We start from the raw sequence: 26,931 nt of genomic DNA, 5'->3' as shown, positions 1-26,931 counted from the left end.
AAATATTTGTATAATATATTTTAGCCTAAATGAACCCTCCAACCCTCTTTTGTACTACTTTTACATTGTATTTGTATATTTTTGTATGCACGCTTTTTTTGTTTAACTTTAAATCCCTGCAAACTATACTGAAGGAACGAATTTTTGAGAAAATTTGACACCATTAGATTCGTCGCACCTTGAAGTATTTTTAGGAATTTTTTTAGAAATTTTTCATTTTTTAAATTCAAATTTAAATTTTGAATTTGGGCCGGTTTGATACCGGCCCAAACCGAAATCGGACCGGACCGGTTTGACCGACCGGTTCCCCCCGATTTGGTGAACCATGGATCCCACCAGACAGTTTGTAGTTTTCTCTCACCTCAAAAAAGAAAATATGGGAATTTTCATGTCGTCGTTCTGAACTGAAAAATCAAGAACTACAATATTCGTGGAACATTTTTTAAAAGTTCTAATTTGTCAATTGTAATTGAGTTTCTGTTGTATAGTGATTTGTTTTACAACATCCGAAGCTTCCTCAAATTTCTATTGACTAGCAAAATGTCCGTGGGTTGCTACGGTTAAACAATTATTATGCTACTCTTTGAAGAATCCTACAAAGTTTCTTTTTTATCTTTTCTACTCACATCACACTTAATGAATCTCTCTCTATATATATTCTCCATATTTCTTTCTATCTATGTACTTATATTCTCCATATTTCTTTCTATCTATATACTCATTGCAACTCTGCCATTTTTAGCCACCTCCCCCAAATCCCTAGCAGCTGAACCTCTTCCTCCTACTCAGCAACGCCCTGACCTTCCCTCAACTCTCTCCATGGCGCTGCTCAGGAGGGATTGAGTGTTCTTCCACAATTCAAGAACAGAGCACTCGACCGCCGCCGGATCAAATCCCGCTAGCTCAGGCCACCTCCCCCAAATCCCTAGCCGTTGAACCTCCTCCTCCTACTCAGCCACGCCCCCGACCTTCCCTCAACTCTCTCCATGGCGCTGCTCATGGAGGATTGAGTGTCGCGGCCTACATTGCCGGTGGGAAGCCAAAGCTCCCCTTAACCTACGACCAGCCCCTTCCAACGCCCCTCCTCCCCAACCAACCCCTAGAATCGAACCAAGGTAAAATCAATCAATCTGTTCCACTCATCCTTCCGCAGAGAACAGCGGTGAACCGGCCAAGCCACAGCGCGCTCGCCGCCGGCCACCCAGCCAGTTGGCATCCCCTCCTCTGCGTGTGTCTCTCTCCTCCAATTTCGGAGCCTCGCCGCTGGTTGAGCGTTGCCTCCTCGCATGCGGCGCCGCTGCAGCCGACGAGGCCAACTTGCGGAAGGACTAAAGGGGGGATTCTTGGGAATTAATATAACATGTGGGACTCACATGTCGACGTCTAATAACGGACCAAAAGTCAAAGTATCGCAGAAACGGTTCGCTCTTTATAAGTAGGTAAAGATAAAGATTAAAGTTATTCAAGGAACCAATCGTGGGCATTACTTCAATTTTCTTCGAGGATTGAATTCACTAAATAGCAGCCATAAACATATCAAAGAATTAGCAATATTTTTCACGCATAGGTAAGAGTGATGGATTCAAGGTCTAAAGTTGGGAGTTGAGAGACACTAATTTTAACATCACACGGGTAAGAGCATCTCCAAGAGTTTCCAATCTCTCTTCCCCATCTTTGTTATTTTGGAAAAAAGAAAAAAACCATCTCCAATAGTTCCCTATCCAAATTCCCCATCTTCTAACAATTGGTAAACCAGACTCTCTTGTGTGTAAAAATACGCACACCTCCGTCGTTCCCCATCCTGCTGCATGTCCCTGTGGATGCCCAGCGCTGGTTTCAAGAGCTCGCCAACAAAACAGATCGACCCCACTATGCTCTCGCGGGATCAGAACCACCATTGCAGCATTTGTCCGGCGAGATTCTGACTGTTATGATGTATCTCTGATAGAAGTAAGAGGTAAAATGGAATCCCCTTGCCGTTTTCTTTCTTTTTCCCCCAAATTCCGAGCCCTATCGTGCTCTGAATCGCCGGCAATTTGACTTGCAAGAAGCTCCTGTCCACCGGCCATGGAAGTTTCCCGCGAAATTAAAACCCTTTGGGATCACAACTTTTCATTTTTGAAGAGTAAAAATAGAGAACTCTTGGAGATTGACTCTTATCTATTTGGGGAGTTGATAAACAACAAAATTTGGGAAGAAAAAATAGGGAACACTTGGAGATGCTCTAAGAGCAACTCCAACAGATTGATCTTTCCCATTCCCCTTTTTCACCATATAGGGAAATCCCCTTTCTCAATTTCAACTTATAGGGAAGAAGTACTCCAGCAGATTGATTTTTTGCTTTTTCGCTTTCCCCCTCCAGTCATGTGGGGTCAACCTGTCATTGTCTCCCCTTCCTTTCCCCTCCCATCGACGTCCGGCGACGCACCCACCCGGCCGCGACGGCCCACGATGCCAGCGCCGACGGCCGTCCCCTCGGCGACACCCGCGACGACACACGACGCCAGTGCCGACGGCCATCCCCTCGGCGACGCCCGCGATGGCACACGACGCCAGCGCCGGTCCGGCGGCCAGCCCGCTAGGAAGCGGCAGAGCACGGCCGGGTGCGATGGCACACGTCGCAGGTTAGCATTCGGCGCTCCTTGTGCCTCTCATTGCTCCTGAGGTTGCTTGAAGATGACTCGTCATTGGTTGAGGACTATGATGTGGCTGATATTATGCTTGCTGATCTTGCAAAGAATGAGCAGCCTGTAGGAGAGAATAATGTCTTGTATTCCTCCAAATCCTAAAAGGGTGGGATATATAGATCCTATACATGGGCCTCTAGATGAGCCTCTATACATGGGCTCACATATACACCAACACCCCCCGCAGTCTGAACTACCGGTGCAGCGGTGTTCAAGACTGGACAACAAGAAAGCCAACACCCCCCCCCCCCCCGCAGTCTGAACTACTGGCGCAGTGGTGTTCAAGACTGGACAAGAAGAGAGTACAAAGGGCAAATACCCCCCCCCCCCCCGCAGCCACAACTAGCCACCGGCTACGTTGAGGCTGGAGCGAAACTCCGAGAAGGTCGAGGAGGGCAGTCTCTTGGTGAAGATGTCAGCAAACTGGGAGGTAGTCGGGACATGGAGTACCCGAACATCGCCGATGGCGACTCTGTCGCGCACGAAGTGTAGGTCGATCACCACATGCTTCGTCCGCTGATGCTGGACGGGGTTGGTGGAGAGATACACAGCGCTAACGTTGTCGCAGTAGACGAGCGTGGTCTTGGCGAGTGGGCTGTGGAGCTCCGCCAAGAGCTGTCGTAGCCAGGACGCCTCCGCCACGCTGTTAGCGACAGCCCGGTACTCCGCCTCAGCATTGGAGCGGGAGACAACCGGCTGTCGCTTGGACGACCAGGAGACCAGGTTGCCGCCCAGGAAGACGGCGTAGCCAGAAGTGGAGCGACGAGTGTCCGGGCAGCCAGCCCAGTTAGCGTTGGTGTAGACCACCAGCTCAGCAGAAGAGAAGTGGTGAAGCACCAGGCCGAGGTCCGCAGTGCCACGGACGTAGCGGAGGAGACGCTTCAGCGCAGCGAGGTGTGACTCCCGGGGATCATGCATATGGAGACAGACCTGCTGAACAGCGTAGGTGAGGTCCGGCCTGGTGAATGTGAGGCAAGGAAAAAAATTTCGGACGGTAAATCTAGTTTACCGGAAAATTTACCGTTACCTGTTGTGTCCGAGAAACGAATTCCGGCGAAATTTCGAATTTTTGGGTTTCAAAATTCATAAAAAACGAAAACCGGATTTTCCGACCGGATTTCGTTGCTTTCCGGTCGGATTTCGGTGCTTTCCGGTCGGAAAACATTGTTTTAGCAATGTAAAAAAATATTTTGGTATATATGGTATTGCAAAGGAACTATTACACATGTATATATAATTTAAACACGAAATATCCATTCAAATTCCGTAAAAACAATATATCCCTCACATGACTAAACACATATAGATCCGTATATGAAATAGAAATGTAAACTCTTATTAAGTATCCCTCGCATGACTAAACACACATAGATTCCGTAAAAATAATATATTCCTCACATGACTATTACACATGTTGGGTTTATTTAGCAAAACATATCCTATATATGATCAGCTTGTATAACTTGGACAATGGACTTGGTATTGTATTATTGCAATGAACCTATGGCTTGTATGACTAGGATAATGGACTTGGTATTGCATTATATTGGATTTAGATTGTGTGTCTTGTATGGACAATTGAACATACATGTTTTAGGTGAATCCTATTAATATTTGGTGTGTGAAATATTTATTATGCTTTGTGAACTGTTATATATGCAAAATTAGACGAAGTGCTGTAAAATTATTAATTTTTCCTCACTGATTTTACAATTTCCGATCACCAACAACATTTTCCGGTCGGAAAACACCGAAATCCGGTCGGAAAATGTCGAAAACCGAAATTTGAATTTCAAATCGTTTTCCGATCGGAAAATCCGGAAAAAAACGGAAAACCGGTAATTTCCCGTTTCCGGGAACGTCCGGAAAATCATTTTCCGTCGGAAAAGTAAACCCTGATGTGAGGTACTGCAAAGCGCTAGCCAGACTCCGGTAGGCAGTAGGATCAGCCACCGGATCACCCAGATCAGCAGACACCTTCGCCTGAGTGTCGACAAGAGTGGAGCAGGGCTTACAATCAGTCATCCCAGCCCAATCCAGAATATCGAGTGCGTATTGTCGCTAGTGAAGGAGAAGACCAGACGAGCGAGGCTCAACAGTGACGCCCAAGAAGTGGTGGAGCTGACCCAGATCCTTCATAGAAAACTCCTGCTGCAGAGAGGAGATGACACTCTGAAGCTACTGCTGACTGGAGGCTGTGAGCCCAATGTCATCGACATAGAGCAGCATATATGCAGTCTCATCCCCACAGCGGAAGATGAAGAGAGACGTGTCAGACTTGGCCTCGGTGAACCCCAAAGTCAGCAAGAACGTGGCGAACCGAGAGTACCAAGCCCTTGGAGCCTGCTTCAGATCATAGAGGGACTTGTTGAGCCGGCAGACCATATCCGGACGACTCGAGTCCACAAACCCCGCCGGCTGAGAGCAGTACACTGTCTCTGACAGAGTGCCGTGAAGAAAGGCATTCTTCACGTCCACCTGGTGCATATGCCAGGAGCGCGAGAGGACCGTGCGCACAGTAGCAGGCTTCACCACTGGGCTGAAGGTCTCATCATAGGACACACCAGGCCGCTAAGTGAAACCCCGAAGAACCCAGCGAGCCTTGTAGCGCTCTAGTGTACCATCAGCCCGACGCTTATGCGTCCAGATCCACTTGCCGGTGACCACATTGCAACCAGACGGTCAGCAGTTGCCTTCTTTGCCCTATCCAACTCACGCTGAAAGAAGTCCCGCGCATCAGGTGGCACATTCCTGCAATGGACCACCTCCGCCCCGCGCCCAGCCAAATGTTGTTTCAATCTAGTCGCACCACCTCCTCCTTTCTGCGTACGACAATAGTTGCATCGCCATCCGGGATAAAGATTTTCCCCGTGTTTCCATACAACATCTCTGCTTGTCATTGTCTATCTGCATACATGGACAACAAAAATATATCATCTAATATTCTAACTCCTAAGTCATAGTGTCAAAAATCATCTAAATATACCTAAATCCTAAAACATCCTAAATCCTAAATCTTACCTACATTCTAAATATACCTAAGTCATACACCTAAATCCTAAAAAAAAATCATCTAAATACACCTAAATCCTAGGGGAAAAAAACCTCACCTGCCGGCGGCTTACCGCCGCTCGTGGCGGTTTACCGCCTAACCGGGCCGGTAAACCGGCGTCCAAGGGCGGCTAACCGGTCGGTACCGGTAGATCTGGTACCGGCCCGGCTTACCGGTGTGGGGGACCGGTTAGCCGCTCCCAGGGGCCGGTTGGCCGGGTCAGGGCGGCGGACGGCGGGTGCTGGCGGCGGATAGGGGTGCCTAGGGGGCGAGAGGAGCGGACGGGAGGCGGTTGAGGCTGCGGGACACTTGGGGATAGGTTAAATACGCTGTGCCGCGCGATGGGCCTTAATGGGCCGTCGTTTTTTTTCTTTTTCTTTTTTGATTTAACTTCTAAATTCTGCAAACCATACTAAATGATCAAATATTTGGGAAAATTTGACACCATTAAATTCGTCGTACCTTGAAATATTTTTAGGATTTTTTTGAGAATTTTTCATTTTTACGAATTCAAATTCAAATTTTAAAATATGGCCGGTTTCATACCGGACCAAACCGGTACCGGTCCGGACCGGTTTGACCGGTTTGACAGGATCCTCGTGTACGAAACCCGACCCGACCCGAACACAAAACCCCAACAAGTGGTGGTAATTCCGTAATTATCGCATTTTCCCGGCGGCGAGCGCCACTCGCTGCCGGAACCCTCGTCGCCGGCGAACCTACCGCGGCCCCGTCCGCGGAGCCACCGGCCATGGTGAGCCCGACCTCACGCGCGTTCCATGCTCACCTCTTGCCCCCTGTTTTGAATTGCTTTACGACTCACTCGCTGCTCGCTCGAGCTCGCAGTTCTCCATCGCAGCCATCAACGAGAGCGACTCCGGCGGCCAATGGGAACCGCTCGCGCCCACCAAGGAAGCTCAGGTAGGTCTCCTCTTCTTCCCTGATTCCTTATTACCCCGAATTTGCTAGCACCCGAAAATTTTAGCGGTGTGCTTCTTCAGTTTGTGGGGGGTGCGATAAGTTAGGGCTTCCGATTTGTCGAGTGTAATGTGTTGGGTCATGTCGTATTTCAGCTGAATAAAGTGTTTCGTAATTCCTTCGTGAAACCACCTCTCGCGAGATCATGAGCTGTGAAGTAAATCGTCCTGTCAATTGGTGTAATACCAAATAGAGAAAATCCAGAAAACTTCAACACTAGAAATCCACACCTAAACTGGAATAGCAGTTCCATGTGCATTGTTTGCCACCCTGCCTGCTGAACCATCCACCTAGGCACACCATCAAGAAGAACAACACAGCTCATTTTATCAATACTGCATGTTGGACAAGCATTGGTGATTTAAGGTAGTGAAGTGTAGTTCTTACTAAGAGTTCATTTTTTCGATTGGACATCACATTATCTAGAATGTAAGCATATAATTTTTCAACTGCAGCTTTGGACTGCAGGTGCCGGTGGGCATGGGGATTGTTAGGCCTTCAGATTTAAGTTCGCATTCTTTATGTTGAGCTCTGTTGTAATAAAATTGCAAGATAACTTTACAGCAGTTTGGTGTGGGATTTATTCTTATAAAAATCTTGCTGTAAGCTTAGTTAACATTTTACCGTCTGAGATATCCACGCATCAAGAGGAAACTAGTGGTTGTAAAGAATTTTGAGCTGGACAAATTTATGTTCAATGCAGGGTATGATGCTGCACACTGATGCCATATACTCACACAATTACTTACATCCCTGGCTTGTTATGCATCCTTAAAGTGGTAGATTAGTTTATCACTTTGATTTTAACTGGCCAAAAATGATTTAGGAGCCTTATGACTTAGGCGCTTAATCCAAGTGGTACTTTTCTCTATTATAAGAAGATATATGCATGGAAAGACTGTTTGGTGCGAACCTTGAGTATCTCACAGATGAGAGGGATATCTGAAGGATATATGTCAAGTTATGACTCGCTGTACTCTTAGAGCACATTAACTTGAGTCAATGAGAAGATCTGGCTAATTGTGCTTTTAGTGAACAAAAAGTTCTTGTCCGGAACCTTGGATCTTTTATGAACAAATGTACTGCTTAAGTCTTGTGTTCTTAAGTCTTAACTACTGTAACATTAAATCTCATGTGACTATTGATATTTTAGAAGAGATTGTTTGTGGGAAATGTGAATTTATAGTTTAATTAATGGGGTGATCATTTGTTACTCTTTCTTGTGTTCTCTTGGATTGAAATATGAAACTTATGGTCTTTGATTCAGAAAATGTGATGTGCAGTTGTGCACTCTGCCCATGAATTCTTTTCCAGGTGTTTTTTTAAAAGAACAGTGCGCTTGTACTCTGTTGAATAGGGGGTGATTAGCCATAGTGGCATCTAAACCACAACAACCATAATATTGCAACACCTTTCTGTAGCTTTTGCTTACATCAATAATCGGGAATACTTATCACATGAAAAAAGAATCCACATATATATATTATTGTTGTCCAGGGCATTTTTTCGACATATTGGTTCGTTTTCCTGAAGTGCACTGTAGACTTTTGTGTCTACTGGACGAACACATTTATCAAGCATTTTCAATTGTGTGCAAGTTATTAATGGTTGTTTTTGCAATTGCTAGATTAGTCATATAAGAAAATTCTGAATAACCAGTAGCATCTGAATCAGATTCTGATAACTCCCTTCTCATGGCAAGAGTGAAAATTTCAGTGTGAAGAACTCTTAGTACTATGTCTCAGTATATCTGTCTTACTGATATTTCCTCTTCGTAATTCTGTCAGGAATTTGCGCTCTCTCAGAAGTATCATGAGGGACTCCTCAAGTTGCAACAAAAAGATTATTCAAAAGCTCGTGAACTTCTTGAGGATGTTCTGAAGGACCCGCTAATATCAAACATTCAGGCAATTTCAGAACTTTTTTAATATTTATTTTGTGGTCTTCTCCATAACGTCAATTTGTTTATTTGAACAGGTTGATAACATTGGCAGTGATCAGCATTTGCTGCAGCTAAGGTCTTTTCTCATACATTTTATTGTTCTCATGGTAAAGCTGTGTTTAGTTGCTGTTTGATTTAAATGCTCATATTACCAAAGAGAAATGCAAAATAGAAGACCATTCATGAAACAATTTAACTGCATAAAACTATGGTTCTTCTAAATTTTATGGTACCAAGAGACTTTTGTTATATTGACTTTGGAAGACCGATTTTCTCCTTTAAGTGATCAAAATTTGAATTCCTAGTCTTAAGTGAACAAACTATTGTACAACAGACTATTGTACTACAGAAGCATAGGAAGGCAACAATGTAGCATTTCACAAGTTAAATGTTCATTTGATCCCTACTTTTTTTTAGGGAAATGCAGTAGGGGAATCACCTATTGTGGTATTGTGTATAATTTTATCCCTATTTCTGCAGTCAATTTCTAGTGATTTTAGTATGATAGATCTTTTGCTTCTCTTTTTGTTCGAAAAGATACCTCAGTTTCAAGGTACATATGATTCTGCATATGACATAACAGCATCACAAGCTTACTTCTTGCCTGTCATATATGTTTTAGTTTTATTGTACAATACATGACATAATTGCCTAGTTGGTTGGTGTCGCGGGTGTTGAATTGGATACAGCATATGGAATCCAACGGCTGGTTGATCAGACATGTGTGACATTAACTTTAACTGCTAAAATACTGACACACCTTTCTCACTTGTACAGGTTTTTAACATTGAAAAATCTTGCATCTGTTTTCCTCCAACAAGGTTTGGAGTTTTATGATAATGCTCTTCATTGTTACCTACAAGCTGTAGAACTTGATTCAAATGATTCAGTTGTCTGGAATCATCTGGGTACTCTTTCTTGTTCAATGGGTTTGCTGAGTGTATCAAGATGGGCATTTGAGCAGGGCCTTCTATGCAGCCCAAACAACTGTATGATACCTGTTTTACTCATTATAATTTATGTTCAGTTCATCTATCGCACTTATGGTACCTATACTGGCTTCTTATTTAGTTACTTATGCTTTTGTAGGGAACTGCATGGAGAAATTATTGGAGGTGCTTATAGCAATTCGTGATGAAGTCGCATGCCTTTCTGTAGCAAATTTAATACTTAGGAGTTGGCCATCACATCATCGCGCTTTACATGTCAAGAAGACCATTGAATGTGCTGAACCGGTACCTTTCGCACCTCGGGGTATTGACATACTTGAACCCACACATGTGACACTCATCTTTTCCAACAAAAGAAAATCCGTAGATGATGAAAACTACCAAGAAACAAGGACAAAGAAGAGTAAACAGTGTGCTACATTGCAATTGAATGAAGCGAAATGGTTGGCTCTTTTGGATGGTATCCTATGCTTCTTAAGTGCAAACAGTGAGAAGGCTGATGTAGACAAGAGCACAAATACTGCTGATAGGTGTTCAGGCAGTGAGGATAGTATCAAAGGGCTTGCTTACAACATGATTGATGTTGTCGTATCTACAGAGACAATCAAAAGTGTGGAATCTGCTGGTGAAAATGGAAATGATTCACATCATGATGGTGAGACACTGCCATCTAATGATTGCAAAACTACAGTCAAAGAGAAAGATGTTAATTCAGATAGAGAACATCCTCATGAAAGGCGGAGCACACGTCTTGAGAGGCTGCGAAGTCGCAAATCTGGAAAAGATGAAAATGGATCTGATGGTAAAGATATAACACATGCTGTGACCCAGTTTCTCGATCCATTTATACTCAAGGGGACGAGTGCTGCAGAAAAGGCTGATTTTTCTGGAAATGCTGACGCTTCCAATACTGATACTCTCACCTATACATCCGATGAAGAGGCAAACGACTTAAAGAGATTTCTATGCAAGATATCCAAAAATTTGGGCCCTCATCACATTGGTTATAAGTTACTTGAGGAGATGGCTCATCTTAAAGTTCCTTTCCAAGATTATTTTGTTAAGCTCATTGAACTGGATAAACTTACTAGAGGCTGGGCTGAAGACAGATCTGAGCTGTGCAGTTTATTTCTAGCTGAACTGTACTACGATCAGGCTTTGTGTTCTGGAAGTCCATCAACATCCTCAGAGCTGTCTGATTCATCTTACCATCTTTGTAAGATCATTGAGTCAGTAGCTCTGGAACTGCCATTCAACACATCTGTCAGAGAAATAAAATCAACTGACTTGGATTTGGAAATGGAAAGAAGTTGGGCAGATGTATCTTCAAGTGATATAACTGAGAAAAGTAATGAAAATTCCGACAAACCTGTTTCCTCTGACATGCTTAGTGATAAAAAATCTGAATGTGATTCTTCTTCAAACATGAATTGTGTGTTCTGGGTTCGCTTCTTCTGGCTGAGCGGTTGTTTGTCCCTTTCATCAGACTGCAAAGAGAAAGCTTACAAAGAGTTCAATATTGCCCTGTCCATCCTAAGAAACTGCAACAAAGACAAAAGCTGTGGAGATGTTATTCTTCTACCTCACACCAAGCTTGTAAAATCGCTGACAGCAGATAGGATTTTTCGTGAAATTAACTTGATCAGGCTTGAATCTTTACTTTGGAATAATGATGAGAATATCAACAAAATAACTCATACAGAGTTCATGAAATTGCTACCTCCACTTTTGCTTTCCACGAAAGATGTCTATGTTGGAAATGCATATGGTCCACAAAGAGAGAGTGAGAATGTCATTTCACTTGAGTTGTCTGCCTTGGATGTCTTAATATCTGCATGCGAAAAAGCAAAACCAATGAACATCCAGGTATATCTTGATTCCCATCGAAGAAAAATTCAAGTTCTTACTGTGGCAGCTGGCATGGTTGGATCTATTACACCCCCAAAAGGAAAATGTTCAAGTAACATGGACTTTGTGGAAGCAATGAACCGGAACCGCCTTGAAAATGTTGTGGAAGCAGTCAGAGATGTATCTCGAAATGCCGGTAAAGAAAAAGACTTTATCGATCAATGTGATAATTCTGTAAGTTGGATGTCCCTTTTTCCTCAGATTTCCTTCTTTGCCCTTTTATTAAGTCAGATCTCTTAATTGTTGGCACAATATGTAATGAGTTTTTACATTTGTGTTATTAGTGTGCCTGTGCCCACGCAAAATTACTATATATGGCTATAGAGTGAGATTGAAGCTTTCCTTTTTGCAGTTTGTTACTGTTTCCCATGGATGTTACAAAACTTAAAACTTTGGCACATTTTGTCACAGCCAAACTTTTTTTTAAAATCTTTGACCACTCATAATATTTTGCATCTAGATTAGCCTTAGTTAAAAAAAAGTTTTATTTATTGTTGAAACCATTCTTAGTGTATAATCCTTAGTGTTTGCAAACATATTATGGTAAATACTCCTGTATCTTGGAGACCATGCAAAGTAAACAAAAGGAAACTGTTGTATGTTTCTATCTGGACGGAGTAGATTGGTTGGTCAGGCAAGAAGCACAAAGCTTTGAACACTTTCTTATTCCATGTGATTAATGAAAATGCACTGTCTATTAACCATGCAGAAAAAGATTGAGCAAACATAAACAGTAGCAAGTAACCCCTTTTAAGTTTTTAAGTAATATCTATTCTCCATGCGCTGCTCACACTGTGAGAATTGCTCCAAGATATTGCCATGTTCTAATTTAAGGCGTCATCTGAAATTTCATACATTTCTACATCACCTGCATCAATTTTCTTTAATGCATTTTGATAAAACTTTTATGCTTGCTCACTAGTCAGTGAAACCTATTAGTGTATTAATTCCTCTAACACTGCCACCTGAGCATAGTCAAAATTTTCCTGCTTGCAGGATGGACAAGATGGCTGGAGCTCACTAGTGTCTATTGTCGGTGATATTCAATCATTGCTCCTGACAATCATGTGTGCTGCTGTGAAAATAATCCTATCAAGAAAACTCTCATGCTCTGGATCCTCCTATCAGGTTGACCAATTGGAAAGTTCCTGTCTCATAGATGCAGCTATTGCATTTTGCAAGCTCCAGCACCTTGATCCTACGATATCCATCAAAACTCAGGTATATACCACTTTCATATTAGCCAAAGTTATTGAGCTCTGTAGTTTTGCCCTTCCTATTCAACGTTCAGCTATTCATTCACCAATGCAGGTTGACTTAATTGTCGCAGTCCATGATTTGGTTGCTGAGTATGGACTCTGCTGTTCCGGAAAGGATGGTGAAGGGGAGGAGGGGACATTCCTCAAGTTTGCAATCAAACATCTCATGGCACTAGACGTGAAACTAAAATCACAGCTTAGTGAGTTTTATTACCGACCCTATTATTGTAGACATGTTTCACTTTCCTACTAACTAATAACTGACATCTGTTGGTTTTCTCTGTCGTATTGTGTAGATTCAAATGGGATGGAAGAAGATGTAGTTACAAATGATGTCAAAGCACAAGACAGTATGGTGGATGAATCATCAGTTAATGACAGCAAGCATAACTCTGAGGATGAGGAAGAATCAGGTAAGACTGGATGGCATATACCGTTTTAGTAATTTTGTAGCTATTTTGTATCTATCTTGTGGTGAAGATAATGCATAACTTGAGATAATACTGGCTTGTTGTATCATCATAAATTATCATTTTGTAAATTCTTGGTGCTGCAGTTACCCTGATAAATGTCCTGTTCATGCAGAATTGGATGAGATACAGTCATGTCTTGATAGTGCCTTGGACCAGGCTTTTTTCTGTTTATATGGTCTGAAGATAAATCCGGATTCTTGCAGTGAAGATGATCTTGCAGTACATAAAAATACAAGCCGTGGTGATTATCAAACAAAAGAACAATGTGCTGATGTGTTTCAATATGTTCTGCCATATGCAAAAGCACTTTCTGTGAGTTAATTTTTAATAACAGCCTTTGTGTTTCCTACTTTCAGTTAGCTATGAACTATCAGCGTCAAATATAGTTTCTAATGCTTTGCCCATTCTTATTTTTGTTTTAGAAAACTGGCTTGGTTAAATTACGGAGAGTGCTGCGGGCTATACGTAAGCACTTTCCGCAGCCACCTTATGACTTATTGGTTAACAACCCTATCGATAATTTCTTGGATGGACCTGACTCATGTGAAGAAGTACTCTCTGAAATTTGTGAAAGTAATGGATCTAGGGAAGCTATCCTGAATGTACTGTTCCCAGGTGAAAGAGGCTATGAAGCATTCAAAAAACTCTCCACTGCTAGGTTGGCTTGTGCATTACACCTAGAGTCCCTTCTCTATGATTTGAAAGAGATATTGATGGATTTATCCTAACTACATGTTCAACTATTTGATGCAGTTCGGAGCCTTACTCAGATGTTTATGGTAACCTGTATTTCTACATAGCACAAGCTGAAGATATAAGTGCCACCGACAAGCATACAGGTTTCGTTTTGAAAAAGGAAGGGGAAGAATTTGTTGAACAGAGTGCCAATATTTTCAAGTATGATTTGTTGTACAATCCACTGCGGTTTGAAAGCTGGCAGAAGCTTTCCAATCTTTATGATGAGGTGAAATCTTTTTAGATCTACCAATTGATTGGATCTGCTCCCTTATATTAATCAATTATGTTGCATAACAAGTGCTCGTATGACAGGAAGTTGACCTGTTGCTCAATGATGGTAGTAAACATATAAGCATCTTGGATTGGCGAACAAATACAGATTTAATCAGAAGGGTTGAAATGGGTCGCCGACATAGTCGACGCTGCTTATTGATGAGTTCACTACTTGCCAAAACTGCTCCTGAGCAGGTGAGTTCTTCTAATCTGTTATGTATTAGGATGCCTTTTGTATCAATCCGTTACCTTCCACTGTTCTTGATGAAATTTTTCGGATGACATGCAATCTCATTTTCATCTAGAGTGAGGCGCATGAATTATTGGCTCTTGTCTACTATGATAGCCTTCAAAATGTGGTACCCTTTTATGATCAAAGAGCTACATTGCCAGTGAAGGACTCGACATGGAAGATATTTTGTCAAAATTCTATGAAGCATTTTGAGAAGGCTTTTGAAATAAAGTAATCGAACATTCCTAATTATTTTCATGTTCTGTCTGTTGTTTCTCACACATGGGATGATATAATACGTATTTACTTGCAGGGAGCAGTGGCTTCATGCATTTTACCTCGGAAAACTGTGTTTGAAACTGGGGCATTCCTTTTCGAAGTCATTTTCGTACTACAACAAAGCCATGATGTTGAATCCAACTGCAGTCGACCCTGTTTACAGGATTCATGCATCACGCTTGAAATTACTTTACACTGAAGGCAAACAGAATCTTGAAGCTATACAGGTTTGTCTAAGATGTAACTGACCAGTTTTTAAGAGTTATTTTTCCTTGAAAATGATATGCAGCGAACTTCTTCATGGAGTGGTTTTGAATCCACTCTTGGCTTTCTTCGAAAAAAATTATACTCTTGCATAAGCTATGCTTTTGCATACTGACTGACTGGTGAGTAATGACATGACCACATGAATTGTTTCACTATGAAAGCAGTGAGGACCGATAATCAAATGGACTGAGTTATCCATGCCAATCTAAAAAATTAATCTGATTCTTGTGATTGATTTTCTCTATAAAGGACCACTTTTGAAGCATCTGTGATCCCAGATGGTTGCCATTGACTACCGTCCAGGGACCTGGCTTGACTTATCGAGAACTTGGCACTATATTAGCTCAAATTAAGATTTGAACTTGTCTTCTGCTTTGATAGCGAAAGCTACAATTTGAGAATTAGAAAAAGAAAGTGCATTTATTTATAATGATAGCATGTTTTTGATAGCACAGTACTATTTCTGTCTTGTTCCTGATTGGGGCATCTGTTGTGACAGTTCTTTAGTAGAAAATTTTATGATAACTTAGTTGATTGTTTGTTTTATAGGTTGTTGCTGACTACACATACAACCACTCAACAAAGGAAAATGTCTTGAGCATGTTGGGGTCCATGACTAATGTTTCAAATTCATCTTCTGATCAGACTGAAAAATCTGCTTTAGATACTAAAGAGGAAAATAAGTTTGTTGAGCCTGATTTACTTGATAAAGTGTGGCACATCCTTTATGATGACTGTCTACATGCCCTTGGTATTTGTGTGGAAGGGGAACTCAAGCATTTCCACAAGGCGAGATACAAGCTTGCTCAAGGATTGTATAGAAGAGGTGAAGCAGGGGACCTGGAACGGGCTAAGGAAGAGCTCTCATTCTGTTTCAAATCTTCTCGGTCTTCATTTACAGTAAACATGTGGGAGATTGATGGCACTGTTAGAAAAGGAAGGTAAAGTTTAATTTCTTTCTCTGATGCAATATTATGCATCGATATAGAAGTACAGTTGATATTAAATCTATTAATGTCATTCTCATAGAACAAAACTTAATTATTTGACGTACTAGTCATTGATGGTCAAATTTATAAATGTTTATATATTTTAGGAAGCTATTCACTTCGGCGCAGAGGCAGTACAAGATTAATAACTAACATGGAAATTTGTTCCATTGTTTTTCCAGGAGGAAAAATCCAAATGTTGGTGGATCCAGAAAGAATCTGGAGGTCAGTTTATCAGAAAGTTCACGAAAATTCATCACATGCATCAGGAAGTATATGATATTCTATTTAAACCTGTTGGAGAAGAATAGAGACCTGTGGACTCTTGAGAAAGCATATACATATCTGCGGACGGATAAGCGGGTACTTCCTAACTACAAAATAACTATGCCAAGCTCTACATTTCCTCTGGACACTAAATTTTTTTTTCTCTTTTGTAGTTTGCATTATGTTTGGGTGATATTGTTCCCCTTGGTCTTGGGAAGTACCTTCAAGTTCTAACAACAGCAATTAATAATCCTGAGGTTCGCCGAGCTTCTGGTGATGCTTCTGTTGAACAATTACTTGAGAAAATTTTCAGTGTGTTCATGGACCATGCAAACTTGTGGGCTGATATAAGCACTATACCAGAGGTGAACAGTCCAGAATTATCAGAAAGCAATCTTTACAGGTAAATTACTCATTCATGGTGTCATAAATTGTTCTTAGGCTTGATAGTTTTCAAATAGCACTTTTTTGGTGGCAGTTATATCCACCAGTACATCCATTTGCTCGAGAGTGATGACCGACTGGATGTTCTCGAAGGACTAAACGAGAAAATAAGAAAGCGCTTCAAGACACCAAAATTGTCAAACAGCAATTTTGCTAAGATATGCAAGCATGCTTCTCTCGCATGGTGCCGGTGTATTCTCATCAAACTGGCTTCAATCACTCCACTGCCCGAGTCCATGGATTCAGCAAACCAGCCTGCTCCATTATCCAACGGCCTCCTTCTTTATGTTGATTTGCAGCCTGATGAGCTTCTTATCTCATCCCCTGATGGGCCTGCTCAGTTCAAAGGCCTTGACATGAATTGGTTTGAGACACTGAACAGAATTAAAAACATTCCCATCAAGCAAACTTCTGAAGAAAATTTGGAGACTGCTGTTACATTAATGAAGAGCACCTACAACTTTTATCGGGAGAGCTCCTGTGGAACATTTCCGTCAGGCATTAATCTTTATACAGTAACTCCATCACACGTGCCTATTGAAGGGCTACCGCAAGCCCCTCCTGTAATCGAGACGCTCGACCTAAGCATTCCAAGGAAGCTCCTCCTGTGGGTATATACCTTGGTTCATGGACGTTACTCCAATATATCCTCTGTTGTAAAGTACTGTGATGAGATGAAGGTATGATTTGTGTTTCTCATGATGGTGAGTTCTCTTAGTGTAACAATCGCTCCATATCCCATAGTCACATTTCCCTTTTTTTTTATGGTTGCAGTCCAGAAGTAAAAGAGGAAGCTCTGCAGCGACAGCTTCACAACAAGTTGTTCAGCCAATCCCACATAGTATTGTTTCTTCTCAAGGTCTTCGACACATGCCTTGACATCTGGACAGGCTTAACATAGCTACCACCCTTAGGATTTACTCTGATATGTTCCTCTTTTTTTTTTGTAGCTAAAGAAAAGAGTTCCCAAGTTGAATTCACTGAAGCAGCACATGATGCAAATCCTTCTACTCAGGCTGCAGCTTGTGCTCCTCCTGCACACCAAGAAGCAGGTGGTGCTAGTGCTTCGCAAACTGCCATTGATGCCCAGAAAGCCGCCAGTGCGGCATCTCAGCTCAATCGCAGTGGTTCATCGAGAGCAATGGAAAATGCACCAGACAGCATGGAGAGGAAATAACGAAGGCAGAGCTTCTGATTCCCCTCCTGATGATTTTAGGCTCTGGGCTTTGCTCGATGTGCAATCACTGCCATCTTTAACAAATGTAGGTAGTATCTGTGCCGGTGTGTAATTTAGTTTTTCCTGAGCGTAGTTGTAGAATCAAAAGCAGCGGCGGAAGTTGAGTGAAATCTAAGAGGGTGACAAATGCCAAATGCTGATCCTTGATTTGGTGCTCAAATTTGTGGCGATTGACTAATCATAGATTGAACTTATCCACATTTGGGGCCCAACAAATACAGAAGTTTAGCAAGTTTCAGCTTTTCCGCCTAACTTTGGTGGATTAGCAGTTTAGCACACACTGAAATCTATAAATTGCCAGGTAGCAGTCATACTCATGACCAGGGACTTGTTACTGGCTAGTGCAGCAACTAGTTAAACGTAGCCAAAGTATGCCTGAGCCATATGCGACATTGCGACCTTTTCATGTATAACTACGAATGGCTATATCATGTTATGCTGTCGTATAACGCATGTAAATCATCATAACGTGTCACGTTGCAGCCTGACATGTCATCGAAACAGCCACCGCCTCTTTTCCCATTCACATTTTAACCCCTGTGATCTAGGATAATCAACACATGGAAGTGACTGCATTAGAACTGTATCATCATATCGATCGCATTTTAGTACCGAGCAGTTTACAGTCGATCAAAGAATTTTTTTTTTCTGAGGGGTAGTCGATCAAAGAATAGATTTCTGATTTGGGGTTCCCTTTTGAAAGCTCCGTAACCGGCCCTCTTTGTCCCTTCCCATTTCGGCCCAACTCTGTCATTTTGCCTCCCACCGGCAAAGCCCAACCACCAGGCCCAAGTGGAGGGCTCCAATTGCCAACGCGTACGCGAAGCAGACGCCAGGCACCAGCCCCGCACCACTCCCCCCACCGCAGGCAGACCGCAGGAGCGACCGAGAGGTAGGGACGCGCACCAGCAGATCCCAAGCGCACCGGCGAGGAGGAGCAGACCGGCGGCGGCGATGGGTTTCATCAAGGAGTTCGCGGAGAACCTGATCCTCCGCATGATGGAGGACCCGGACAAGCGCGACCAGGTGCGGCGGGAGCACGTCTACCGGATGAAGGAGCGGTGCGAGCGCACCAAGGCGGCGTGGAGCCTCCCGCTCCGCCCCTACGGCTTCTGGACCTTCGAACGCTTCAACTCTCAGCTCTCCTGGGACCCCCAGATCAGCCAGGCCGCCGGCCGCCGCGACCCCTACGACGACCTCATCACCCGCCACTCCGGCAGCCCGCCGTCGTCCTGAAACGCCCGTTGCCGGTACGCTCCTGCCTCTGCTGGATGAATCTCGATGCTGCACCGTGTCGTATGAATTTGGTCGAACAGATTGAGGATAGGCGGGTGTGGTCGGTGTCGATTGCTGGATGGGTTCGTGCGGGGGAGCGTTCGGTGTTTGGAGACAGTAGATTCGAATTTCTAGTTGATTAATTGGTTATTTGGCTGATTCCTTTGCTAGTAGTTGTCTTTAGACGATTTGTGTGCTGGTTATTATAGCTAGGGTTTGGTTAGCTTGCCGTTGATCGAGAGCTCTGCAGATTTTGATTCGGTCTGATGGAAATCAGGAATGGGGGCAAATCTGGTTTGACTAGTGGTTTGGCTTCCGTAGTAGCTAACCGTGTAGATTTGTGTTTACTCTGAAGCACGAGCAGCTTATGTTGGGTTTAAGTTTGTTCAGAAACCCAGCTGCCTTACTGATCAAATGGAATGGTTGTAACTCAACTGTGTGTTCCTAATATTGATTTTCTCTTAGTGAACAAATTCCAAATCTGGTTACGGTTTTGGACTTGTAGTGCATGAAGGACTTGTCATGCTTGTAGACCTTGGATCTTTTAGGTGACATAGAAATGCCCACTTTGAACTGGACTGCTCTGTAAAAATATCAGAAATAGGCATTTCATGTGCAAGCCACAGTTTTACATTCAGGTTTCTCTGAAACATTTAATTGCCTGATAATAAGCATCTTTGGTAATTGGTGTTTTCTTTCCCAAGTACTGTTAGGAAAATCAGGTTGGCACCATTTGAATTTTCGGACATGTTGACATCCTTCTAGTTTGTACATGATCCATGTGGCTTTCTTAATGTTGTAATCAATGTCAGAAGTTCAGCAATGAGTTTTCAGTTTTGTCCTGCATACTCCATGGGTCCATGTTGTCAGTTGCGACACTATCAAACAAACCAAACACTGGAATTGGCCATATTCCCATAACTAGTTCGCAATCTGTGTTTGAATCATAATGTAGACAAAATTTGGCATGAATCATGATTATGTCTGTCCTATACATGAGTCCAAAGCATAAGAGAGTGTAAAGACAAAGAAACAAAAAGAGTAGAAACTTTAGGGGGAGAATTTTTAGGGTATGTGAGATATGTATGTCTAGGGTAGCACTGTAGCAATTAAATTTTGGTCACTCAGTGCACGCTGATAGAAAGGTAACTTTGTCCATTAACTATGTTGTTGTCACTCTTGCATTGTTCTTCTCCTCAAATATGTAGCATTTGTTTATGGCCTAAAGTGGCTGTCCATGGTCTTGCTAGACGCTGTCAGGTCATTTTCTTTGTTTTGCGTTTTCATAGTTCTTTGCTTTTTAGTGTGAACTATCTTTACTCCTTCTTAATACAATGAGGGGCAGCTCTCCGGCCACTTAGAGGAAATAAAAAATTGTCATACTATATCCATGCTGGATGGGAAGTTGAGCATAATATGGGTTGTTTTAAATGTAGCCTTTCTTCAAGTTAACTTCAGCATTGTTAAGGCCCATATACACTAGGCCCATATGGCCACTGCTGGATATATACGCTTCCTCACGCTTCCTCTGTGTCGATTCCGCATCTTCCCCCAAAGGTAACATGGCACCAGAGCAAGGTTAGGGTTCCTGTCGCCCGCCCCTGCCGTCGCCGTCGTCGCCTGTCGCGGCCCCGTTACGGCCGCCGCACGTGCGGCGCAGTCGTCTTCGTCCCGCCGCCAGTCGCGGCTGGGCGTCGTCGTCGCTTCCGTCCGGCCGCCCGTTGCGGCTGGGTGTCGCCATCCAGCCGCCCGTCGCGGCCCCATTCCCGCGGCCCGTTGCGGCCGCCGTTTGCGGCTCGCGGCCCGTCGCCGCCGTGCCGTCAGGCGGCCCCTGTCCGCGCCGTCCCCGTCCTCGTCGGCGTCCCCTGTCCGCTCCGTCCCCGTCAAGGATCCGCCCGCCCGCTCGTCGCGCCGCCATCCCCGCCGCCCGTCCGCGCCGTCTTCCGCGCGTCGTCCTCGGCTCGTCGCCTCTGCTCCGTCTGTCTGCCCCTGCTCCGTCCGTCAGTGACGTCCGTCCGCCCCTGCTTCGTCCGTCCGTTGCGGATTCAATCTGGGCCTCCCGTCTGCTGTTGTTGTGGTGATTCCGCCTCCTCTGTGGTCCTCTGCTACTCTTCATCATGTCTCAGATTAATGCCATTGTCATTAATATCACTCTAGATGGTCAGAATTATCCTGAATGGGCTTTTTCAGTCGAAACTGCACTAAGGGGATGTGGGTTACTTCCTCATTTGTCTGAAGATAAACCTGTGCTTAAAGATGATAGTAGTAATGCTGATGCTGTTAGAACCTGGGAGACTAATGATGGAAAAGTAATGGCTGCTATGGTTAACAGCACTAAACAATCCATAATTATGAGTCTTCGTAAGTTTAAAACAGCCAAAGGCATATGGAACTATCTGAAACAACGATATGTTCAGGACAGTGGAGCTCTTTTACATACTCTCATGCAGCAAACTCATGTCATTGAGCAGCATGACATGTCCATTGATGAGTATTATTCCGATTTTGATCGCTTAATGGGTGCATTGACCTCTATGGTGCCCGAGTGTACTGCAGATCCATGTCCAGCACATCAATTCATTGAGAAGTTCCTTACATACAGATTTGTTATGGGTGTTCGGGCTGAGTTTGATTCTCTTCGCACAAGGCTACTTCAGAGTTCTTCTAATCTCACCATGTCACAGGCCTTGTCTGAGTTGCTTGCAGAAGGGATCAGTCTTAAATCCATGTCAGTTGCTCCTGGTTTCAGTTCCTCTAGTGTGTTGGCAGCTCCTCAGAGATATGGTACACACAAGGCTTCCTCTTCAGAGCCTTGTAAGCATTGTGGCAAGACCAATCACACTTCAGACAATTGTTTCTCTCAGCATCCAGAGAAGTTAGCTGATTTTCGTGCACGCCGTGCTGCCCGGGCTGCCCGCAACAATGGTACTGGATCTCAGTCTAGAGGCTCTGGTAGTAATGGTACTGGCTCTCAGCCTAGAGGCTCTGTTGCTGCAGTTTCCCCTCCTACTTCATCACCATCTTGGGTTCTTGATTCAGGGGCCTCCTTTTATGTGACATCTGATCAGTCTCAGTTAGCTTCTTGCAAGCCAGCCATGTATGGTGCTTTTGTTCAGACCGCTGATGGTACATCTTGCTCCATAACTCATAAGGGTTCACTCTGTGATTCTCGTTTTAGTGTACCCAATGTTTCTTTTGTACCTCAGCTGTCTATGAATCTTCTTTCAGTAGGACAAGTTGCAGATCATAATTGCTTTGTTGGATTTGATGACTCATCTTGTTTTGTTCAGGATCGTCAGAGCGGGGCTGTGATTGGGACTGGCCGTCGCCATAAAGGTGCTCCTAGCCTCTACGTCTTGGATACCTTACGTCTTCCTCCATCCAATGTGTCTTCAGCTCATGTGTCTTCTGCTGCATCGGCTTCCACTTCATCTTTTGCTCAGTGGCACCATCGTCTAGGTCACCTATGTGGATCCCGCTTGTCCAACTTGATAGAGTCAGGATGCTTAGGTCACACCTCTGTACAGTCTAGCTTTCATTGTAAGGGTTGTAAGCTTGGAAAGCAAATACAACTTCCATATTCATCTAGTGTTTCACATTCTGCTAGGCCTTTTGACCTTGTTCACTCTGATGTCTGGGGTCCTGCTCCTTTTGTTTCCAAGGGTGGTCATAAATATTATGTCATTTTTATTGATGATCATTCTCGTTATACATGGATTTATTTTATGAAACATCGTTCACAATTGTGTTCCATATATCAGTCGTTTGCCCGTATGGTTCACACCCAGTTCTCTACACCTATCAGAGTTTTTCGTTCTAACTCTGGTGGAGAGTATTTGTCTGATATTTTCCGCCAGTTTTTGACATCTGAGGGTACTCTTGCTCAGCTTTCTTGTCCTGGAGCCCATGCCCAGAATGGTGTTGCAGAACGCAAACATCGCCATCTCATAGAGACAGCTCGCACACTTTTGATCTCCTCTTTTGTTCCTTCGCATTTTTGGGGTGAAGCTGTTTCTACGGCTGTCTATCTCATAAATAGACAGCCATCCTCCAAATTGTCTGGTCAATCTCCTGGTGAAGTACTTTTTGGTACTCCGCCTCGATATGATCATCTTCGTGTTTTTGGATGCACGTGCTATGTTTTGCTTGCGCCACGTGAGCGGACTAAGTTGACTGCACAATTTGTTGAATGTGTTTTTCTAGGGTACAGTCATGAGCATAAGGGTTATCGGTGTTATGATCCTTCCTCTCGTCGCATACGCATTTCTCATGATGTGACCTTTGTTGAGGACCGTCCTTTCTTTTATAACTCTTCAACTCGGTCTTCTAATTCACCCACAGAGTCCACCTCCTTTATGTGTCTTCCTCATACTTCCTACACTGATGATATTGCTGCACCATCCCCACCCACTCCACCTCCTTCTCATCCTTTTTCCAAACCACCTGTCACACAAGTTTATGTTCGTCGCCGTACCACTACCTCCACAGAGTCTCCATCCAGCTCTCCTACCTTGGCCAGTCCTGATGCGCCCGCTGTTGATGTTTTCACTAACATTGATGAGTCACAGGTTGGCCTGCGATATAATCTACGAGATCGTGCTACTGTCAAGCCTCCTGATAAATATGGGTTTTCGCGTGTGAATGCTGTTATTGATGAGCCAACAAGTTATAAAGAAGCTTCTTGTATTCCTGAATGGCAGTCTGCTATGTCTGAGGAACTGGCTGCTCTTGATTGCACAGGCACTTGGGATCTTGTTCCACTACCATCACATGTTGTACCCATTACATCCAAGTGGGTGTTCAAAATTAAGACCAAGTCTGATGGGTCTATTGAAAGATATAAAGCTCGTCTTGTGGCTCGAGGATTTCAGCAGACTCAGGGACGAGATTATGATGAGACATTTGCTCCTGTTGCTCACATGACCACAGTTCGCACTTTGGTTGCAGTAGCTGCCTCTTCCTCATGGACTATCTCTCAAATGGATGTAAAAAATGTTTTTCTTCATGGTGACTTGCGTGAAGAAGTTTATATGCATCCACCTCCTGGAGTTGATGCTCCTCCAGGATATGTCTGTCGTCTTCGTCGTGCTCTCTATGGTCTCAAGCAGGCTCCTCGTGCTTGGTTTGAGCGCTTTGTCTCTGTGATCAAAGCTGCTGGTTTTTCACCAAGTGATCATGACCCTGCTTTATTTATTCATCTCTCACCACGTGGCCGTACTTTGCTTCTTCTCTATGTGGATGATATGTTAATCACAGGTGATGATGTTGAACACATTTCACATGTGAAGAAACAGCTTAGCGAGCAATTTCAGATGTCTGATTTGGGCCCTCTTAGCTATTTTTTGGGTATTGAGGTGCTGCGTACTGCAAAGGGATACTATCTTTCTTAGTGTAAATATATCCAAGACCTTATTGCTCGTTCTGGCATTAGTGATAATCGAACGGCTACAACACCCATGGAACTTCATCTCCAACTTCTACCAACTGATGGCTCCCCTCTTGAGGATCCCTCTCGCTATCGACACATTGTGGGCAGCCTTGTTTACCTCACTGTTACCAGACCCGACGTTGCGCATGCAGTCCACATCCTGAGTCAATTTGTGAGCGCTCCTACTTCAGTCCATTATGGCCATTTGTTACGTGTGCTGCGATACTTAAAGGGGGCATCATCCCGCTGCTTATTCTATGCATCTGATAGTCCGCTTCAGCTCCATGCTTACTCGGACGCCACTTGGGCAAGTAATCCTGCTGATCGTCGATCGGTCACTGGTTACTGTATTCTTCTTGGCTCTTCCCCACTTGCATGGAAATCCAAGAAGCAGGCAGCTGTATCTCGTTCTAGTACTGAGGCGGAGCTTCGAGCACTTGCCACCACCACTTCAAAGATTGTGTGGCTTCGATGGTTGTTGGCTGATTTTGGTATCTCTTGTGATGCTCATACACCTCTTTTATGTGATAATACTGGAGCTATACGGATTGCCAATGATCCTGTGAAGCATGAACTTACAAAACATATTGGTGTTGATGCCTTCTTTACTCGGTTACATTGTCAGCAAAATACAATTGCTCTTCAGCACGTGCCTTCAGAATTGCAAGTGGCAGATTTCTCTACTAAAGCACAAACTCAAGAGCAACACCGGCTTCACTTGCTCAAACTCAATGCTTCAGATCCTCCACTTCCACCTTGAGTTTGAAGGGGGGTGTTAAGGCCCATATACTCTAGGCTCATATGGCCACTGCTGGATATATACGCTTCCTCTATGTCGATTCCGCATCTTCCCCCAAAGGTAACAAGCATTACATTACGTGCACACAAAAAAACACCCTTGTGTTCATGAAATTAATCCCACCATCCGAGTCATCGCTGTTCCTTGGTTTAGGTTGTTTATGGGACTTCCCGTTCAGATGTGAAACAGGATGCTACTCATATTTCTTTTTATTAACTTGGAAGTCAGCATGTGCATACAAGCCACATATGTACTTCGAAAACCTGCTGCACACTTGTGTTCTTCAGATTTCTTTATTTGAGGCTTCAGATGGCCTGATGGTTTCTTTATTTTCCTACAGATTACTTTTGCCAGGAAGATCTACTTGGGCAAAGCAATAAGGAACTCATTCCCTCGAACTGATTGTGATTCCTTTCTTTTCTGCTTGAAAGTATTATCACCGAACCACCCTACTTTCTGTTTAAGTTTGACATGGAAGCTGAAGGTGATGCGTACTTCCATTCTCAACTTGTTGTCTTTGTATTATGACGTGTTTCAATAATCTTATATTGTTGGATGGTTTGTCATTTGCCTTGCTATTTGGGAAACCCTTCCAGTGGCTACAGGCATCAGTCTTATATTGTTGGATGGTTTGTCAAGGGCTGATTTTTTTATATATTGTATCTACAGTGATTCAGGCGAGCCCTGAGATCATGATCTATAGACTTTCATATACGATTTCCTGTTTGGTTTATCATTTTTTTACCAGCATCTCACACCATAACACACCACAGTGGTCACTTGGTCACGGGCATGCAGGGCAAAGCTGTGTATCAATAAGCATGGTATCACCCTTACTAGTTGCAATCAGACTCGCTGCAATGGCAGGCTTTGTCTTGTGTCTCGGTATCATCACCAGACTGCCCCCGCCTCGAGCTGAAGTTTGGCATGGATGTAATATTGGTAACATAAGAAACTAGAACGACTCTAACCCAACTCCGGGTTACCGCACGCTCGGAATAATTGTTTTTGCTGGACCAAAATATACTGAAAAAATTCGTTTCTGATTTGTCCTATGTCAATAATTATTAAATTTGACTTAGTAAATTGACATTAACGGATTCAGCATAAAAATATATTTTAGAGCACACCCTCCTCTCTGCCTTCTCGGCTTCCTCCCACTGCTCTTGTTGCGCCACTCTGATGTTGATGTGGTAAAGGGCTCAAGATTTTGAACTAGAAAATCTAAGGGCCGGGTCCTAAAAGGGCCGAACTTTAATTTTATACAATTTTGAACTAAATAATTTAAGAGTCTTATTGGGCTGTGAAAAGGTCACCAGGGCCATTGCCCGTTACCACCCCTAAGCGTGGGTCCTGTTTGGAGAAATAGTCAAAAGTTATTGGCTAAAGTTTAGCCTAAGAAAATGAAATAACCCTTAAGTTGTTTGGATCCAAAGGCTATTTGGCTCGTAAAG

At 43.5% G+C, this 26,931-nt stretch overlaps 2 protein-coding genes across 3 annotated transcripts; both read left to right on the top strand.

Annotated features, from left to right (window-relative positions):
* The first annotated feature begins 6,366 nt into the window (after positions 1–6,366).
* On the top strand, positions 6,367–18,253 carry LOC120648312 (calcineurin-binding protein 1-like). Of its 2 annotated transcripts, none has more exons than XM_039925043.1 (21): positions 6,367–6,493; positions 6,586–6,660; positions 8,505–8,624; positions 8,695–8,735; positions 9,437–9,648; positions 9,749–11,691; positions 12,514–12,738; positions 12,829–12,976; positions 13,073–13,189; positions 13,362–13,561; positions 13,672–13,907; positions 14,003–14,213; positions 14,300–14,455; positions 14,566–14,723; positions 14,806–14,998; positions 15,588–15,979; positions 16,210–16,390; positions 16,468–16,697; positions 16,773–17,418; positions 17,513–17,579; positions 17,689–18,253. In XM_039925043.1, the coding sequence occupies exons 1-21, from the start codon at positions 6,491–6,493 to the stop codon at positions 17,913–17,915; spliced, it is 5,781 nt and encodes a 1,926-aa protein (XP_039780977.1). In that variant the 5' UTR covers positions 6,367–6,490; the 3' UTR covers positions 17,916–18,253. The 2 variants fall into 2 exon arrangements, with proteins under 2 accessions (XP_039780977.1, XP_039780976.1); XM_039925042.1 differs by having other exon boundaries at positions 17,513–17,597.
* Positions 18,254–18,783: 530 nt separating this feature from the next.
* Positions 18,784–26,192, top strand: LOC120648311. The gene is made up of 2 exons (XM_039925041.1): positions 18,784–19,225; positions 25,818–26,192. The coding sequence occupies exon 1, from the start codon at positions 18,930–18,932 to the stop codon at positions 19,209–19,211; it is 282 nt and encodes a 93-aa protein (XP_039780975.1). The 5' UTR covers positions 18,784–18,929; the 3' UTR covers positions 19,212–19,225; positions 25,818–26,192.
* Positions 26,193–26,931: the final 739 nt, after the last annotated feature.

This window comes from Panicum virgatum, chromosome 9K (assembly GCF_016808335.1).
Source record: "Panicum virgatum strain AP13 chromosome 9K, P.virgatum_v5, whole genome shotgun sequence".
NCBI lineage: Eukaryota > Viridiplantae > Streptophyta > Magnoliopsida > Poales > Poaceae > Panicum > Panicum virgatum.
This window is presented reverse-complemented; position numbering and strand designations above follow the sequence as displayed.